Source organism: Scomber scombrus, chromosome 2, assembly GCF_963691925.1.
Source record: "Scomber scombrus chromosome 2, fScoSco1.1, whole genome shotgun sequence".
NCBI lineage: Eukaryota > Metazoa > Chordata > Actinopteri > Scombriformes > Scombridae > Scomber > Scomber scombrus.
In genome coordinates this window covers 16920384-16938999 of record NC_084971.1, presented here as the reverse complement: position 1 = coordinate 16938999, position 18616 = coordinate 16920384, and the positions used below count along the sequence as shown (strand labels likewise).

Sequence of the window (18616 nt, the reverse complement as noted above, 5' to 3'; positions counted from 1 at the left end):
TTCTCCTTTATAAAATTAAAATACTAGACAGCTGATAACGTAACGCTAATTGGAGTTCAGCCTAATATGAGTTTGCTGTTGTGTTTTTGGTGACAGTAAAACTTAAAAATATATTTTCTATAAAAACCTTTCTCTTTACATGAGAAGAAAGGAGACTATTTTCTGCGAATGAGCAAGTTTGGTTTCCATGGCAGCTGTTCTCTGCCCCCTATTTTCTCTTATTCTCTGTCCTCGTTAAGTGTGTGAATGAATAACAATGTTTTTTTTTTTAAATATGTAAAAGTGTGGAAAACTTCAGGCATCCACACCAGTATTAGTGATGACTTAAGTGCATTATTATGCACACAATATATTATGTGTATAGGATGAAGAAGGCACAAAAGGCCAAACATCTATGTAGTTAAATAAATGTCCTGCCTGAGTGTTAAATCCTAAAAAAATTTAATCAGTGAAGTTTTCTGTGTTAGTAAGATGAAGGACTCAAAGACTTAAAGTTATGTGGAAAATATAACATTTATTGTCTTTATAGAATTGTATCTTTCTACTGACAAAATAGATGGTGCATTTAGACTTTTACATAAAAAATAACATTTGATTTGCTAATTACACAAAATAGACATCTGTGCATGCTGAATCAGCAGCTCTGAGGACAATAGGAGGGTACAGGAGAAGAGAAGTGCAGCTCCAGGATATCACAATAACAGATATCAAACCCTCTCAAATACTTACAAAATATATACTCCATTTGTTTTTTACTGCTGGAGGCAGCGGCAAATAAAGTGCATGAGACAAGACAGAAGCTCTGGATTTTATTTTCCAGGTCAGACCTCTAAGTCATCAAAGGCTGCCTCCTCTCTAGAGTACAGAAGTTGCAGATTTTCTGCTGCTTCATCAACAGTAGGAACACATGAGGGATAATAATGGCAGGAGGGGTAAAGGCAGAGGAAAGAGGATTAAACAATTCCATATTTCGCCAGGTCACTGAGCTCCATGTCCCCGAAGGCTTCCCATGGGCAGATCACTGTGATGTCGTTGCCAAGACCCTCCATGCCGGGGATGTCATCTCCGAATCTGAATGGATGAGACACAAAGCTCTGATGAGTTCAAACTGAGAGAGACAAGGAAACATCTTTTCAGTTAAAGAAAATACTTCTTTATCTTAAATCCATCTTACCCCTTCTGGCCTGGTTTAGGGGCTTTGCTCTTGAAGGTGCGCATGGCCCTCTGCTTGAATTTGGGAGGAGCCTTCTTGTCAGCGGGAGTTGCTACGTCTGCCATTTTGTTTTGTTACCTGAGAAGAGAATGAGGGAAAAAAATAAATGTATGAAGTTAGGCTTTAAACATTTCTGTTTACAACTATTCCATTTTGCAATTTTTCTGTAATGTTCTATTCTTTTGTACCTTGTCTAAATGCGTTTTTATGAGTTATATGAAGCACTTTGAATTGCCTTGTTGTTTAAACATACCTGATAAAGAAACTTGCCTTGACGACACACATGTTTCTGCTATCAATAAATCAGGAATCTCAACTTCATTTCTGTGAATACATTACTCTACATTTTATTTATAATTCATTTCAGCAAACATGTCAACGACCAGTCCAGTCTTTAAATTATACACTGCATTAAAAAGTATACAGCCATTGTTCAAATGTCCTCAGAGGTCATTAAAATCCATTAGTTGACATCCAACAAAAACCATTAAAAACGAGAATGAAGTCCTCTCAGTAAGGATCTTTAAACTGCTCTGTCTTTCCTTTCTGTAAGAAAGCTGTTGCGGGCCATAAGAATCTGAAGCACTACATCAATAAGAGCCGTGGATCCTTAGCTGAAGAGAAAAGTGCAGTTTTATCTCACCTTCTGTTGAGGATTCAACGTGTCTGATGAGCTTGGAGGTTTCTCTTGTGGCATTCCTCTCGCTGTCCGACTGTCCCCTTTTAAAGTCGTCTGGCTAATCCCATCAGATGCTCATTCTGTCAGAATTTCAAGTGCCAACTCTGCTCAGTCCTATTTTTTACCAGCCCAGCCACAAATAGATGAATTAAAGGGGACAAGACATAAATAGGTGTATTTCAAGTTATATCTGTTTGACAACATGATTTTTTAAGTTTTGGGGGAAAACTGACAGTTTTTAGCATCACTGAAAAGTTGAAGCTGCCAAAAGACATTCATTGTGTATCTGTCACTGTGCACCACATCCATCTGTATTTTACCCACACACACTTCTCTGAACTGTAAAAAATATAATTCAGTGCCTTCATTTGATTAAATAAAGGCCATTTTTACTATGTATTCACTCCATGAGGTTTGCTCTTTTATGGTAAGCAATATGGTGTATACATACAGTGTATGGCTTTATATATATATATATAAAAAAGATGTTATATTTTATCTTTATCTCTCAATTTCCTAAAAATGAATAAAGTCTCACAGATTTTATTGAGGATGATAAAGCCCTTATTGCAGTATTCATCTGGCTTCAGTGTATGTCCTGTATTCAAACATTGATTTGAAAGCTGATTACTCATTGGTAAACAACAACAGGTGATGTACATGAGTCTGCAGGATGATCTGGAGCATGTGATGTAAGAGACATGAGCTGAGCTCCATACAGGTGATTCATCGCTTAGTGACAAATAAAGATCATTTAACCATTCAGCTCTTAATCCCTCCTCTCGTTGCATGGACTGAGGTCAACGAGGGACACTGATACAGCAACTTCCAACTTAGTTCAACAATCATTCTGCCATGAAAATATCAGGGAGTGATAAAACCCAAGATAAACTGAGTATTTGTGTTATAGTACTCAATATTGTCTCCAAATTATCAGTATTTGACAGAAAAAATCTTAAAAAGAATTTTAGAGAAATTTAAGTCCACTTTTTAGCTTTCTCCAGAGCTTTAATTTCTTTATTAACTGATGAAGACTGTGCAATGTGGCTGAAAGTCTAGTAAGACGAGCTTGAGCTAAAAAAAAATGTCATCAAATTATTGTTTTCAAGCTCAATAATGAACTTTCATGATCCACTATTTCTGTGTGGGTTTAATAATAAATTATTCTACAATTATATTATGTTATTTTAAAAATGCACCTTTTCAGACAGGTATGTTCATATATTCTGAGATGTAATCGTGTCCTGAAACAACTCATGTGGTTTAGTACATCCAATTTTGTTTATCTCAAAGATGCTGCATTATGTAAGGTTGCAAATTCACATGGCCCAACACCTCTTGAGACCCTGCTAATCTAACTGAGCACAGAGGCCAATTAGAGGACTGGGTGTCAGAGAGGATTGAAAGCTATGGGAAAATATGTTAGGGGGGATTACTGGGTAGGGGGAGTATATAAGAAGGCACCAAGACAAACCCCAGAAAGACACAAACTGACCAGAGAGACTTCAGCAAGAAGCCACCTGAGCAACTGCAGAAACAGGTAACATCAAACTCTTTACTCAGCTGAAAGCTTTGGCTAACTGTCAATTGCACATTAAGGATTAACGGAACAGCTTGAATTAGATTAAAGAAAGGTGTGAAAACAGACGGATACTGTGGGATTCAAATGCCATGTATGTGTTTTTGCCGTGGTTTAAATGATGTGCTTTTAATACTTTTATGGACAAAAGTATCTCTACTTTGATGCAAAGTGTGTCTCTTTTTCCTTGAAACTACCTCAGAGAAATGTCAGAGGCTAAATCAGCTCCTAAAAAAATCCCTTATTATCTCTCTTCTTTTTGGAAAATCTGCTCTTTGCATTCTTGTTTTAGCTCATTATCTCATCAGTGTCTTTAACTTACTGTAAAAGGACTTTGTAAATACAAACATCGCAAAGTATATATCAGTGCTTGAAAACTCTGATTTAACTAAGTGTTTCATTTAATTTAATGCAACCTTTGAATAGAAGGAATGGTCTTTGTTTGATTATGCATGTTTAAACATCCTCTAGGATTTTATTCAGTTTAGTTCACTTTTTAGACTTGTAAAGTTAGATTGTACAGTTTGGGAAATTTGGCTTGCAACATAGCAAAGTAATATGCAATAGCAGTCACATGTTAAGTTGGAAATGGTCAAATAAATAAATAAAAACAGGCAAACAAGCTATAAAAAAAGAAAAGAAATCAAGATAATAAAACAGGGACTGTCATCCTGTCAAGAAGGATACAGCATATCTCTAAATATTACTATAACTTACATTACATTACATTACAGTACATTATGTATAAGGTCTAAATGTTAGTAACATGTGATTCACATAACATTGCTGCCATTTGGTCAAGACTCCTTTGAGAAAGAGATATTTAGATCTACAGAGAACATCTAGGTTAAATAAAGGTTTAAATGTTTTTTAGGTACAATCCACCACAACTGTCTTTTTAATGTCCTACTGCAAAGAATACAAGATATCCACGAGATTAGAACTCTGTCTGCCTCATATTAACTTCAGACAGGACAGTGTATTTTGTCTTCGCCCACATTGTAAGCACATTAGGGAGATGTTGTTTTAGTGTTCATATGGGCACCTGACTACAGTTTTAAAACTGTGAATCTGTCCTTTAATAACTGCAACCATTTTTTGTTGAAAGCAGGGACATACAGTAACTAAATCAGGAAGTATAAATAATCAAGTAGGATGTGAAGTATGAAAACTAATTGAGACTTCATGCCAATTTCCACAAAATGAGACAGTGTGTTTGTAGATATAAGTAGCAATGCGTGTCCAGAAGGTGGCTGATCTTTCCTCTACAAGACAGCTGAGGTCAGAAAGGTCGAATTAAAGCCGATTGAAAATAAGTTGTTTACAAAAAATCTCCTTAGACTCAGGGTTTATTTTTGGCAACATACATGTGTAAACTTCAGACTAACTATGGAATTAGGTGAGCTTCATAATATCTTGGTCTCAAGATGGTCTAACTTGGCCAAGAGTAATCTATAAAGCCACGGTTCAAAAATAAACAAAGCTGTTTGTGTAACAGGGTTTTAAGGAGCTGTATGGCAGCTTTAGTCTATAATTTGACCTAATCTAGGAGGGTTATATCACCCAGTGGGGAGGAGGAAGATGAGGAGGAATGGTCTTACAGATCAAGACTAACTCATTGTCTTAATCTTTTTTCTCTCAGTACATAAAAAATGGCAGACACAGCCGTTGCAACACCCGCTGACAAGAAGGCACCTCCCAAGTTCAAGCAGAGGACTGCTCGCACCTTCAAGAGCAAGGCCCCAAAACCAGGCCAGAAGGGGTAAGCTGGGTTTTGAAGTCCGATATTACATTTTTGAAAAATCAAGTATTAGATTCCTGGTTAATTCAGATTTTTTTGTTTCTGTTTGTTTCTTTTTCAGATTTGGAGACGACATCCCCGGCATGGAGGGTCTTGGCACAGACATCACAGTGGTGTGCCCATGGGAAGCTTTTGGTGACATGGAGCTCAGTGACCTGGCAAAATACGGAATTGTTTAGAAACCCCTCCTGTGTCTGCACCTCAATCTCCCTGCACTGATTTTCCCTAATCTCCCCCCTGCCACCCTCAATCCCTACTCTCCTCCCTAATCCCAAAATACCTGAACTGGTGTATGTTGTCGTGTTAGGGTCACATGGATTTTGGGAAACATTGCACAACAATTTATACCAAAAGTTGATCCATAACAAAATTGGCAGATGTTATTATAAAAAGCTTAGGTTAAATAAAGCTAAAATAATTATACATTCATATATGCTTCACTGAGATGCCCATGTTTCACTCTCCTAATTTACCCTTCGTCCCCCATACTTTGCAGTTATGAGACAACAGACTAGATCTGATGTAAGCGGGTTTGACCAGAAACTGTTTCTACACTTTATCATCACCAAAATGTGCTCCTCTTTTCCCTTTTTTTGCCTTTTCCACATCATGATCCTGCCCCCTACCCGCCTCTTTGGAGCTATTCCCTCTTAATGAATGTACAGCCGTTTATAAAAGATATGTATTTATATGAACTACGAATGTAAATTTGTGCACATTATCAATAGCATTGAGAGTTACAGTTGTGTAGAACTGTTAATAAATATTTTCCCCAAGTAAATATTGTGTAATTTTTCTTGTTTTACAGAAGGGTATAATTGAAGCTGAGAAAGCCAATAACAGATTCATATGCAGCATTAAAGCTGCTTTAACCAGCATTTTTGTTTGAACGATGGATCAAATTGTGTAATACCAAAGGTGCTGCAAGAAGTGACATCTTTCAGCTCATGGTTTTGGTTTTCCCTCAGTAATGAGTGGAAACCAAAATGTATCTACAAAGAGATTGAATATTGGTCTTAAATTGATCAGGTGACACAAACGGGACTCACTTATCTGATGAAAGCGTAACTGTTTGTTATATATATCAACTTTATAGGTGATATCAGTGTTAGTTCTGCTGCCCCAAAGTATCCGAAAAGTCAGTTAAGATATGTGACTGACTCAGGTTTAAATTGATGTCATCCATTTTTCTAAATGAACACAATGCCACGAGAAAAAACACCTGAAAGCTTGATCACAACAAAACATTTTTATATAAAACATTTTATATGGACATTCAATAACAAAAAAAAACAAAAACAAAAACAAAAAAACAAACAAAAAAACCCTTAATGGCAGTCAAGGGGATACAGACAGGACAGAGGGAGAGGACCGGTCATTGAGAAACAATAGTAACTATGAAGAATGGCCGCATAGTTCACTATTATACAGTGGCAAGAAAACCATGACAGGAAAATGATGCAGCCGCACGTTGCTTGCGCAGCAGCCATTTCGTTTGTCAGCAGGCCTTTTTGCCAAACAGCACTGTGCTCTTCATCGTGTTGAACTAGCTTCAAACTGCTAGCTGCCTGTCAATCTCCATGGAGTTTAGTGGTAAAGAAGAACGCAACTGGGATCTGCTGCTCAGGAGTCAAATATGAAAGACACAAGATTCATGCAAACTATTTTTTTTTTTTCACTTGACAAGTATCGCTCATGCTGGTTTGTCCATGCCTTCAGTGGCTCTGTAAGTCCATCTTTGTGTATTTTTGTGTAGCACTTCTTAAGTTGAGAATTAGAACGTGCTGGGGACTGTTAGCATCTTTGGCTAGTTTTCTTTTCTTTTTTTTCATACTGTCCAGAGCACATTCGATAGTAATATGGAGATATTCTGAAAAAGAAATGTCAAATGTCATAACCTTAAGAAAATCCTACAGCAGCACATTAAAAAAAAAGAAAGAGAGAAAGAAAGAAAGAAAACCGTCTCGTTGAGCTGTGTAGCCATGAAATTAGTTAATGGATAAAAAAAAGGTCATAAAAACTTAACTGCCCCATTTTACACACAACTTAGATCATATCCCACAATGGCATTTTGTTTTCCACCATGTTGGAATATTAACCTGCGTATGTAAAAGTTATATAACACTTTCAGACATTTTACTGGATATCTTCACCAAACAAACCTGAAGCGACCATGCTGGCCAAACTGACAGATTTCACCACTGAAATGAAAGGAGTCTCTGTTCAAAAGATGATTGAACCAAAAATAAACTGAAAAAAAGAAGGAACAAGAATGCAGCTCGTTTTAACCAAAGTGCTACAGGCTAATGTTTCATTCGTTCCAAATGTATCTGAAAAATATGGACGTGAAAAGAAAGAAAAAAAATTCAACTATAAGATACTTTGAAATATAATTAATGTCATGCTAGCAGAGTCTATAATCAACCAAAAATAATTAAAGCAACAACTGGGACTGACTAAATATTAAACTGAGAGGACAAAAGTTTGGTAGTGTTACATGCATACCTTTAGTCTTCCCCCTCGGTATAACTACTCAGGTATGCTCTCTGCTCAAGAACTTTACTCCAAAGCAAAAAAAAAACCCAAAAGAAAAAAAACTAAAACAAAAACCAAGCTTGAAATTCAACTTGCACCTTATTGGAGAAAGAACACTTACAGATATAAAAAATTTAAAGAAAGTAAAATAAAACAGCAATAGGACTATCAAGGATTATGATAATAACAATAACAAAGATAATATATTTATACATACGGCAGAAAAATGTGCTTTCTACAAATCTTTGGAACAAAAACAAAAGCCAAAAAAGCCACATTTGGAAATATAGAATACAACGGTATAGAAATATGCACAATAGTAAGTTGTTTTGCATTTAAATATTTTCTATGAACTCGACGACAGAATCTCTCTTGCTCAGTGAATGCTGCTGGCAGCATCACGAACACAATTACCAACTTAAGTATTTTCAAGGAAGACTCATTCAATATTGGACTTGCTCTATAAAAGATGGAGCATGAGGGGAAAATCCAAATAATAAATCTCTAAAATTAAAGGATCAACGAATACTTGGCTCGAAAGCTAAGAATCAACTTTAGGAGAAAATGTTTTTAGTGTAGTGTTTGCACTTTTTGTAGTAGTGTGTAGTGGTGCTTGCACACAGTGTAGTGAAATCTTGTGCGCGAGAAGGATGACGTGAGACTATAGTTGTGTCATATAGTCAGAAAGGTGGAATATTTCTTAAATAGATGCTCATTTTCGAATTTTAACCCCAAGTTTCATTGGGGAAACTACATGTCCCATAACAGCAGCGACTGCTGTGTAGCTGAGTCAAACAAAATAATGATATTAATAATAATAATTACAATAATAATAATAATAATAATAATAATTTGGTAACTTTTTTCTCTAAACTAATTTCTTTGCATATCATAACAATTTAAGTTTAAAGGTTCACCATTTCCACATACTAAGAAAACTTGAGGTAAGGAACAGCTCTAATAACCCTCCCTCCTTCAGCTTTTGGACGTGATTTCTGTAGCGTGATAAACCGTCACATCATCATCCCTTCAAGCTGCCATGATCAGTCTCCCTCAACCAGAACACAGCAAGAATGGCAATCTTCTCATTACTATCCACCCACATAAAGGAGGAATTATAAAAACCATCAGTGGGCGTTTTATCATTTTAGTGACTCAAAATGTTTTCTGGTGCCGTTTTGATGCACTTTCTTGCTTCCTACCAGTGGACACCTTGATTGCTTGTTTCCCTCTCTCTCTCTGCCCTTCTCTCGCTCTCTCTTTCCTTAAATGTTGAGTGTGTGCAGATACACAGTGCTCAGCACCTTCTCATACGTGGCTGACAGCTGTTTAAAATGTCAGTTATCCACATACAGCCTTTGGAAGAACATCTGGGCTCCATCCCGAGTCTTGTGCTGCTGAGTGCTGAGGGAATAAGAAGGGGGACTATAATACAGCCGTGCAATAAGGGAAGGAGGCCATTTTAAGTCTTTTTTTTTCCTTTTTCTTTTTTTTTATGTAAAGGCCATCCATCAGTCTTTAATACAGCATTCCTCTATTTCTGTAGTAGCGTATATAAGAAAATGTGGGACTGCTCTGGGATGGGATCTGAAATATCTTTGTTGTGGTTGACTCCACGCTTTAAAACTGGGTGCAGTCCACCTCCACGACAACAGAGGGAGCTCTTTCAGAGTAATTCAATGGAAGAGAGGAGCTCCTGGGAAATGTAGTGTCTTTAGTAGGGGGCAAATCTACTGTAGCCTCCCCTGTACAGTGTGGCCTGTAAAAAAACAACAACAAGTAATTAGCAAATAAAATCCGTCACTACATTAATTGTGATTTTATTGATAAAAGATAAGGCAATTTTTCTTGGTGTCAACAAATCCCATGAAAAGACCAAAACCAACAATGAACTTAACAAGAAAAAGGGCCCCGAGACAAAAATCAACTCCCAGTTCCTCCCACTCTCTGTGCAATGTGCAGTTTTTCAATGCTGTAATACCACCTGACCTAAGATATGCTATTTTATAATCTGATTGAACATATAACTAGACTTTTACACAAGGGGCCTCTTCAAGACCCACCTTAAGGTCTTTATCATGTCAGTCGCTATTCTGTTTTAATGGTACATATTAATACAGTGAAAAACAGTAAAGAGTTCTGGGTATCCCATGGCTTTGGTCAACTGGGTGGTAATCCAACTTTGGTCCTGGTGCTGTAGAGGCTGGGATATGCTCAAAAACATTTATTTGTATGATGTCCTGTCCAACCACATCTGAGGGCAAAAGTGTTTGTAAATGTTCCAAAACAGCCAAACTGAAAATCGGGGCGAAAAGTCAGCCGTGACAGAGAGGGGCGAGACACAAAAAATGTTTGTGTGTGGAATACAGTGAACACTTAGCCTCTCGTGCAAGGCACTCATAGTGTTGACAGAAATAGTTGTGTAAAAACTGAAAATACAGCTTGACAGAAATGTTCAAACCCTGCCTACTTTCTCCCTCCACAGGCCTGGCCAATCACTATGCATGGTGGGGGTGAATATCAGATTATTGGTTTTGAAAAGCAACAGTGGAAAGGCGTGGGGAGAAGAGTGCAGTTTGACTACCTGATACGCAATTTTGACAGAGCATGTTGGCCTTTTAATGTTCTCTAGAACACCAAATTTGTATTAATCTGCAGCAAATGTATCATTTACTCCTTTTTGAGCAATGTTTGCTAAAAAATTACAGTGCCCGAATTGCTTTTGTTTTTCAAGATTTTCCTCTCTAGTTGAAATGAACAGATTTAGAAATGAGTGCCACAGACAGGCTAGGAAATATTGAGACAAAGGATTGTTGGTTTTGGTCTTCGTCATCAGACCTATCCTTTAATGTGTTGGTTTTAGGGACTTACCATGGCACCAACACCGTAGGCAGCTGGGGCGAGTGCAGCATGGTAGGGGTCTGCCGTATAAACTCGTCCGTAGCTGTCAGAGAAAAGCCAATATATCAAACATAAGCAATAAAAAAATCATTACATTTCTGCCCTTAACTCTATAACACTGGAACCTTGGGACAGATGATGGTGATATTTAAAACACTGTTCCTGGCCAATGCTCTGTTTAGGTGCCAAACCTCTCAACAACCTCGTGACAGGAGTCAGTGCTGCAAGCAAACAGCCAAAACATCAAGATATCAGCTGGCTCAGCAGGTGTTTGCCTGTCAGACTAAAGAAGCGCTGGACAGCCCACTCACCTGTCACTGTAAGCTGCTGCTGCGGCCGCTGCTGCTGCAGGAGTTGCTACCGCAGCTGGCTGGGCGTAACGATACGCTGCATAGCCACCCTGTGAGGAGGCGATGAAAGGGAGAGAGGTGGAGGACAGGGAGAGAGGTGGATGACAGCGTGAGAGATAAAGGAGAGAGAAAGAGATATGATGGGAGGAGAGGTGGGGCAGACAGAAGGAAGAGTAAATTCTTGTTAGACGTTTGCTGTATTTCTTCTAAATACTATCAGACTAGTAGTGAATCTAAAGGGGTTACATTGTGAGAAAAACTGCTGAGAAGAGAGCGAAAGATTAACAAGCAGACAGTCAGCAAAACTGGCTAATCTGGTGCAGTATAGCATTCACAAGGATGTAGCTCAGGCTCTGTGTGGGTCTCTCCCTTCATGACTAACCCGGAAAACAAAATCTTTAATTGCGTGTCATGTGTTTTACTGTTTGTATCGTTCCCCAAGTTGCATCATATGTCCCACTGTGAGTTGGACATGAAGGGAGAGAGAAAAAGTTCATACCCATAACTGTGCCCCACCCTTGTTCCCCTATCAAAAACACACAGTTAAAGAAAGGGGAAGGGGTGGCGAGATGATTGCGTCATTATTTATGTTGGATGGACAGCTGATGAACAGACACAAAAAAACTACAGGTGTAAGAAGACAGTCAGCCAGTCGGATTAAAAAGAGCACACACACACACTCACGTGGCCAGCGACCAATCACTGACAGACACAGCATGCTTTCCCAAACTCTGAACATACAGTGTATTAGGCCAAACATCCCTATGAAAAAAACAACAAACGCACACCGCTGCATTCTACCCTAAAGGATCAGTCACGACCAAGTCCCCGCATTCAGGACCACACAGTTGCTGCTATGGGAGGAAGGCTGGATTGGGGGAGGTGGGGGAGGAAGGGAAGGCAAGGAGGAGGAGGAAGAAGAGGCGCACAGGGATGAGGAGAGAGAAATATAATATGATATAGAAATCCGGTAAGGAAGAGGAGGAGAGTACAGAAGCTAGGTGACACACTGCAGAAAAGGATTTCAACTATCAAGTGCGGAAGTAAAGATAATAATGAACAGAGCGAGGAGAAGTGAAAGAAAAAGACAGAAGCAAAGACGTGAGTTTATAGAAAGGGGAGGAGGAGGTGGGAGGAAATAGGAGGGTCTGGGGGCGGAGTCAGCCTTGTAAGTATGTCTGCATGCCGACATTGATTCGGTTAGCATGCCACAGGTGAAACAGATAGGGAGATTCCTGGAAGGGGTCTGAATTAACTGCTTTTTTCTTAACCTTCATCCCTCTGAATATACTGGATCAAATTTCAGGTTTTAGTGCCATTATTCACGTCCTATTGGTTTCGTGTCTTTATGTGTGTATCATCTTACTAACACGTTATGATATTCTCTAGGGCAGTGGTCTCCAACCCTGCTCCTGGAGAGCTACTGCCCTGCATGTTTTAGGTATCTCCTCACTCTAACACACCTGATTCTAATAATCAACTCGTTATCAAGCCCTTTGACGAGCCTCAGCTGCTTGATAACGAGTTAGAGTGAGGAGATACCTAAAACATGCAGGGCAGTAGCTCTCCAGGAGCAGGGTTGGAGACCACTGCTCTAGGGTGTGTAGTGTAGTGTGTGATAGACAGTGGGCAGGTCTTAGCAACGAAAAGTGGATTAATCTATTAGACGATTAACAGAAAATTCATCGCTTTGCGGCAATTTTTTTTTTTTAATCGTTGTCCAGAGATGTCTTAAACCAGCTTCTTAAATGTGAATATTTTCTGGTATCTTTAGTCTTCTGTCATAGTAAAATGATTATCTTTGGGTTGTGGACTGTTGGACCGGACAGAAAAAGTAATGTAAGGATGCATTATGGGCTTTAGGTTTCAGTCACAGTTTTCTGACATTTATAAAGCCTAATCAATAAAATAATCAAAAGATTAATTCATATTAAAAATGAACTGTAATCTTAAGTGAAATGTATGAAAAAGTAACAAAATGACTGAATGTTAAATGACACTATCAATTGTTTTTAACCCTAAGTATCAGTTTTTGAGAATAGTTTTTAAAGTTTTATGATGTTAAAATTTAAGGGTGCACTACATCAGCTTAAAAATCTTTAATACATTTGTTTTTTCATATTATGGTTTATTTGTTTTAATTCATCATGCCTCAACATGAGAGAGAAAAATGTGCATGTTGTGGTGTGAGATGGTGGAAATCTGGACACTAGTGAAAAGAGCAACACAGTCTATAAAATATTTACATTTAGCTGCTTGTATCAACATGAATACAAATCTTTCCCCTGAGGAGGTCTCTGATTATAAAAATGATTCGTGCTCAACCGTTTACTTCCTTTCCTATCCCAAATTTGCACTAACATGTTCATCCATCTCTCCAGCCGATGTTTTCTGAATATGACTCAGAGACCCCCGAGAAATGCAGATTTCAACGTAATTCTTTTCTCCCCCTTCCGCAACTGCACCCATGTCAGAATCCAGTGAGTTAGTAGAAGAAGACAGAGAAGGCATTTCAATCTCAGATGGTCAATAATGTCTAGCAGCACGCAGTCATTGGAGACGAGGAGGATGCACACTGGCTCTCACACAGAGTGTGTAAACCCTACCTGGGGCAATCTGCCACTAATGTCCTGAAACACTAGTCTACAGAGAGAACAGAAACAGCTATTGTCAACCTGGTCACACACACACCATTACACACACACACACACAGATACACACTCATAATCACATTGGTACAAACTCACAAATGCACAGAGACAAACCCTAGAGGAGTCTACTTATGAATGGATACTTTGATGAGTGTGCGCCTGCTGCTGAGTGCTGTACTTGTTTGCATCAGATGAAACATGATTTTTGGCTTTGTTCATTATATGCAACATGGAGAAGTGATGAGTTTAATTTAACTGTGATATTAAAATAGCATTATTCATTCATTTGGTCATTAGGGTATAAAATGTCTATCTGTGATTAATCAAAACACCCAAAAGTACACGTCTCTATGGGTTTGGTCCGTGCTGTTCCACACTTGAAATCCCACAGGCAAGAGGGGGGAAAACGTAGGGAGGAGTGAGGCAGTAGAGGAGAGAGGCGTATACTTACATAGAGATCAGCGGCACCGTAAAAACCATCCTGATAGGCCATCACACTGAGAGAGAGAGACGAGAAAGGAAGAAAAGAAGAAAAAGAAGGGAGTACAGAGGAGCGGTGGTGGAATGTAGAAACAAACAAAAAAAAGATGGTGTGATGCGCCACCATGTGGGCATTGCAGAGAACGACAAACAAGAGTGACGATTGAGGGAGAGAGAGGTGACAAAACGGTGCAAAACAGATTGTGAAAGGGAGAAGAGAAAGAAGGGTGAGATTATTACACACCGTGCAACATGCAAGAAAAAAATACCACCTCTTTGTATACATATGCACTGACTCATTCATCCATTTAAAAGTAAATACTGCTCATTTTGACTCTAATGCAGTTAAGGATCATATCATTATCAGTTTCGAGGTACAAGGAAATGGTATTTCAGCTCTGCAAACTATCAATGTCATTATTTCAAAAAATATATATTCAAACACACAGCATGCACAATTATGAAGTTCAATTTTAACTAGGCGAAGGCATGCATTTAAGAAATACGCCAAATATTATGTGTTTGTGTCTATTTTTTTCATTATCAGTAGCAGATCTGGTATAATTACCAGATTTTGTACATATTAGTGTGTATTTACCCAGGGTAGGTAGGGATGGCAGGTTGTGGCACAGCTGCCCTGACTGCGCTGTACATGGGCCGGGCACGACCTCGGAGGTGAGCGCCCCGAAAGGTTGCAGCGGTGGAGGCAGCCGCTGCTGCTGCTGCTGCTGGGTATGGAAACCCTGGAACTGAGAGTGAGAGAGGGAGAGAGGGAGAGAGAATGAGGGGAGAGAGAGAGAACGAATAAAAACAGCTTCTTTTAAAAACAAAAAAAACCCTCTTAACTATTATTGTGTGCAATGTGAGTTGAGCAGGCGGGGTAAGCAAAAAGGTTTACCTGTTGTCATACCTGTATAGAGTTCAGGACTATACATTGCTCCAACCATGGGACTCAACTTCCATCCAGCTGTATTCAAAACAATGAATCATATATTTAATGCATATCAGTTTGATAATTCAATATTATTGATGATTGACTTTCAGCTGAACTATATTATGATTATATCATCTTGTCAATGTTATAATTACACATAATTCTGTTCTGCAAAGTAAAGATTTCAAGTGAGCTCCAAAAAACTAATACACTTTATGTTGGAACTTTGAGTTTTACACATATTCAAAATAATTCACCTCTTTAAACATCAGTCTAAAGGGATATCTGCCACTTTTTTCACTGTTTCTTGCAGAAATAAGATGTTTAAAGCTTGTGAACACTCCACCCTCAGAGTGTCTTTATGAATCAGAAATATCTGAACTAAAGGTAGACTCTGCTGTAGGTTCAGTACAAAATGTATTACCGTATGGCAGAGCTGCAAGGCCTTCTCCGTTAGAGTACGGGGTGGTCATCTTCTTGTTCGTCATCACTCTGGCTGTGGCATTATTGACCTGGACACCAGAGAAAGTGGTCAGAGGCTAATTCAACCCAGTTTAAGTATGGAAAAAAATAGCAAAATGATGCAGAATTCAGTCACATTTAAGTTTGTGTTGTGTGCCTTCATAAATTAAATGTATTCCTTGACACATTAGGGGAATATGATATATGATCAGCTTTTTAAATTAAACTTGTAATTCAAGTGAAAGGTATCATTACACTTTGACAGCTTTTTTAAAACTTATGACAGAGGTTAATTCTGTTGATGAGCAGCGATGGTATTTGATGCATGCGCTTCTTTTGAAGGAGAAAGACATTGAAAACAAGGATCCTGGTGAGTAGTCAGGCAGTTTTGCACACAAACAATGCAACCATTGGCACACAGAACAAAGAAAACAACAAAATATTTCAGAACAAAGGCATTCAAAAATAAATCCAAGACCATTATATTGCTACCTTCAAAAAAAGGAGGGAAAAAGAAGGTGAATTAAGCAGCAGATTCATCAGTTTAAACACAATGCAAAAAAAACATCAATCGAAGAGTTCATACACAAATTACACGCAGCCAATCAAGAGCGCATCACATCACCAGAGGTGAGCAAAACTAGCCAATCAGCAAGCATCAGATGCAGCAAGAGACCAATCAAAAAAGGTTGGCAGCCCTCCCAATCAAATACACATCATACAGAAGAAGGAAGAAGGGGAGGGAGAGAGAACGACAGAGAAAAGACAGAAATATATAGAGGGATGCAGGAGGAGGAGGAGGAGCCAGTCCACATGAAAAGACACAGAAAACACATACATGATGTGGAGAAGAGAGAGACAGAGAGAGTGAACAATCCATCCAAATGTGCAAATCTTCTAATGAACAAACATGAACAACAAGATGCGCTACACACGTACAAAATACATCTGACCGTTTGCCTACATTGGATCTAACTGTACATGAGCAACAATGGAGAGATGATCAAATGGAGCAGGAACAAACAGAGATAGAGAGAAGTCTAGATAAAGACAGAGAGGATGGGGGATGCAAATATCATTCCTCAAAAAAATTAAAATCAAACCATGGTTGTGAAACACTGCCAGGCATTCCAGATCAGTGTCGCACACCAGAAAGACCTCGAAGCAAACAACCACCAACACACACCATCCAGAACCAAACTGATCAAAAGGTAAAACAAGGACACCTCTTTTAAAGAAATCAACACAAAGTAAAGCTGCCATTCTCTAATCAGTGGCACAAAAGTTTGCTTTTCTCAGGCCTACAAATCATTTAATTGCTTTTTTTTTAGTTTACATATAAGATATGAAGAGGAGATTTGCTTTTAAGTAGAATATACTTGCATCCTCTTTAGGGCACCCATATGTAGCTTTTGTTTGAATGTTAAGTCTTAACAGCCGTACCTCTACAACTGTCTGCAGTCTACAAAGTGGTACAGAAAGTGATGATCAAGTACTACAGTACACCATGATATACAAAACTATTATCCTCTCTCCAGTTAAGCTAACAAAGCACTCATGCTTCAGCATGCTGTCCCACTAAGGTGCAAAAATGCAGCTATTGGCTGACACACGACACAGAGAGATGAAATAGACTATATGACGTCATACAGATGACGAGAAAGAGAGTAAACCATGCAGGATACAGCTCTGGAATTAAATGCTGAATGCAGTTAGAGAGGTGATTGGAATGAATGCATAAGAAGTGGTAGTCATAGTTGTTGCACTTGCAGATAGATGCAGTACATTCAGTTATACAAGTGGCCTTTATAATGCCATGCGGTCAATGGCTAATCTCGTAATAGTTTCATTCACCACCTCCCCAATCAATCACAGGATTAGCCAATCAGGTTCTGTCAATCAATCAAGCTCCCTTCAGTAAAGGAGTCCGTCATTTGGGTGTTGGGTGCATTTTATTTCATTTGGACGGATGGGGTGAGGGGAGGGGTCATTCAAAGATGATGCCATGTGTACACAACTTACCGTTGCCAGGGAAACGGCGTGAGGACACGCGAGCAGTTACCGTGGAGACTGACAACAACAACATACAAAAATCATCAGGGAAATAGAGAAAATATATGTAAGAAAGAAATGATGAACCAAAAAAATAAATAAAAATAAAAACAGAAAACAAAACAGAAAAAAACGAGGTAATGAAAAGCAACCCCCACCCCATGGCAGAGAGGAAGTGATGTAACAGGTCACCTACATGTATCAGCCATTTGACAACAACCTAGCCTCTACTGGTTTAAACCCACTACAAACACAGATCATAAAAGTTGATAAAAGAGCAAACAAATGAAACAGAAAATGTCAGAAATTTTAAATCTAACTTGGGTGGGAATCTACCCGATATCATCCAGATTATATTCAAATAACTGACAAAATAATCACTCAAAAATCAAACTTAATCCCGTTCTCCAATGTTTATGCTACCTGACTACATCACAGGACAGGGAAATGTACAGAGATATGTGGGAGGGATGGACAGCAGAGGAGGATCACAAATGCAGGTGCATATGGGGACACACAAACTGGGAGAGACAGACAGACAGACTGGCCTGGTGAAAAAGAGTGGAGAGAGATGGAGGAGAACCCAAAAATAAATGAAACAATAAAACAATAAAAAGGAAAGGAGAGGGAACGACAGCTATCTATTGCATTCTCTTCACTTGTTCATTCTCTCTCCGCCCTCCATAATTTTTTTATTCTGCACACCCACACACAGAGAAGACAGAGAATAGTGCAGGACATTCGAGACCATGCAGAGGAGCTTTAGTAGCAAGTTAAAATAAAAAATAAAAAAGAAAGCGTGATTCAAAATCAGGAGCCAGAGCAAATGGCGAAAGCATGGTGGTACTTGATCTCCCAAGGCCATTTGCAACTGAATTCTAAGCTCATGCTGACAAATTAAAAAAGGATGTCACAACAAAATGCACTTCCATGAGATCTGGTGGGTTTTTTTCAGGAGTGGTGGATGCAAGTGTGTGTG

The 18616-nt window shown here is 38.7% G+C and overlaps 3 protein-coding genes across 4 annotated transcripts in view; 1 reads left to right on the top strand and 2 right to left on the bottom strand.

Annotated features, from left to right (window-relative positions):
• Positions 1 to 953: 953 nt before the first annotated feature.
• LOC133997399 (retinal cone rhodopsin-sensitive cGMP 3',5'-cyclic phosphodiesterase subunit gamma-like) lies at positions 954 to 1278 on the bottom strand. The gene is made up of 2 exons (XM_062436975.1): positions 1175 to 1278; positions 954 to 1071 (listed from the first exon to the last, which is right to left on the bottom strand). The coding sequence occupies exons 1-2, from the start codon at positions 1276 to 1278 to the stop codon at positions 954 to 956; spliced, it is 222 nt and encodes a 73-aa protein (XP_062292959.1).
• Positions 1279 to 5123: 3845 nt separating this feature from the next.
• LOC133997646 (retinal cone rhodopsin-sensitive cGMP 3',5'-cyclic phosphodiesterase subunit gamma-like) lies at positions 5124 to 5451 on the top strand. Its single transcript, XM_062437321.1, has 2 exons — positions 5124 to 5233; positions 5334 to 5451. Exons 1-2 carry the CDS (start codon positions 5124 to 5126, stop codon positions 5449 to 5451), a joined length of 228 nt encoding a protein of 75 aa, XP_062293305.1.
• A 2885-nt stretch (positions 5452 to 8336) lies between these two features.
• rbfox2 (RNA binding fox-1 homolog 2) overlaps positions 8337 to 18616 on the bottom strand; it is a 34176-nt gene continuing 23896 nt past the window's right edge. The window contains exons 7-13 of one of the 2 annotated variants that reach the window (XM_062428706.1): positions 15548 to 15635; positions 15088 to 15156; positions 14788 to 14938; positions 14161 to 14206; positions 11020 to 11108; positions 10679 to 10751; positions 8337 to 9566 (exon numbers count right to left, since the gene is read on the bottom strand). In XM_062428706.1, coding sequence (XP_062284690.1) covers positions 9522 to 9566; positions 10679 to 10751; positions 11020 to 11108; positions 14161 to 14206; positions 14788 to 14938; positions 15088 to 15156; positions 15548 to 15635 — 561 coding nt within the window. In that variant the 3' untranslated portion in view covers positions 8337 to 9521. The remainder of the gene's footprint in view (positions 9567 to 10678; positions 10752 to 11019; positions 11109 to 14160; positions 14207 to 14787; positions 14939 to 15087; positions 15157 to 15547; positions 15636 to 18616) is intronic. The other variant, XM_062428714.1, reaches the window with a different exon arrangement.

Bases quoted from the DNA above. Each gene is read 5' to 3' on its own strand.
- LOC133997646 (XM_062437321.1), top strand. From the start codon at position 5,124: ATGGCAGACACAGCCGTTGCAACACCCGCTGACAAGAAGGCACCTCCC. The intron at 5,234-5,333 runs GTAAGCTGGGTT...TTTCTTTTTCAG, and splicing joins CCAAAACCAGGCCAGAAGGG to ATTTGGAGACGACATCCCCG.
- LOC133997399 (XM_062436975.1), bottom strand. From the start codon at position 1,278: ATGGCAGACGTAGCAACTCCCGCTGACAAGAAGGCTCCTCCCAAATTC. The intron at 1,072-1,174 runs GTAAGATGGATT...TCATCCATTCAG, and splicing joins CCTAAACCAGGCCAGAAGGG to ATTCGGAGATGACATCCCCG.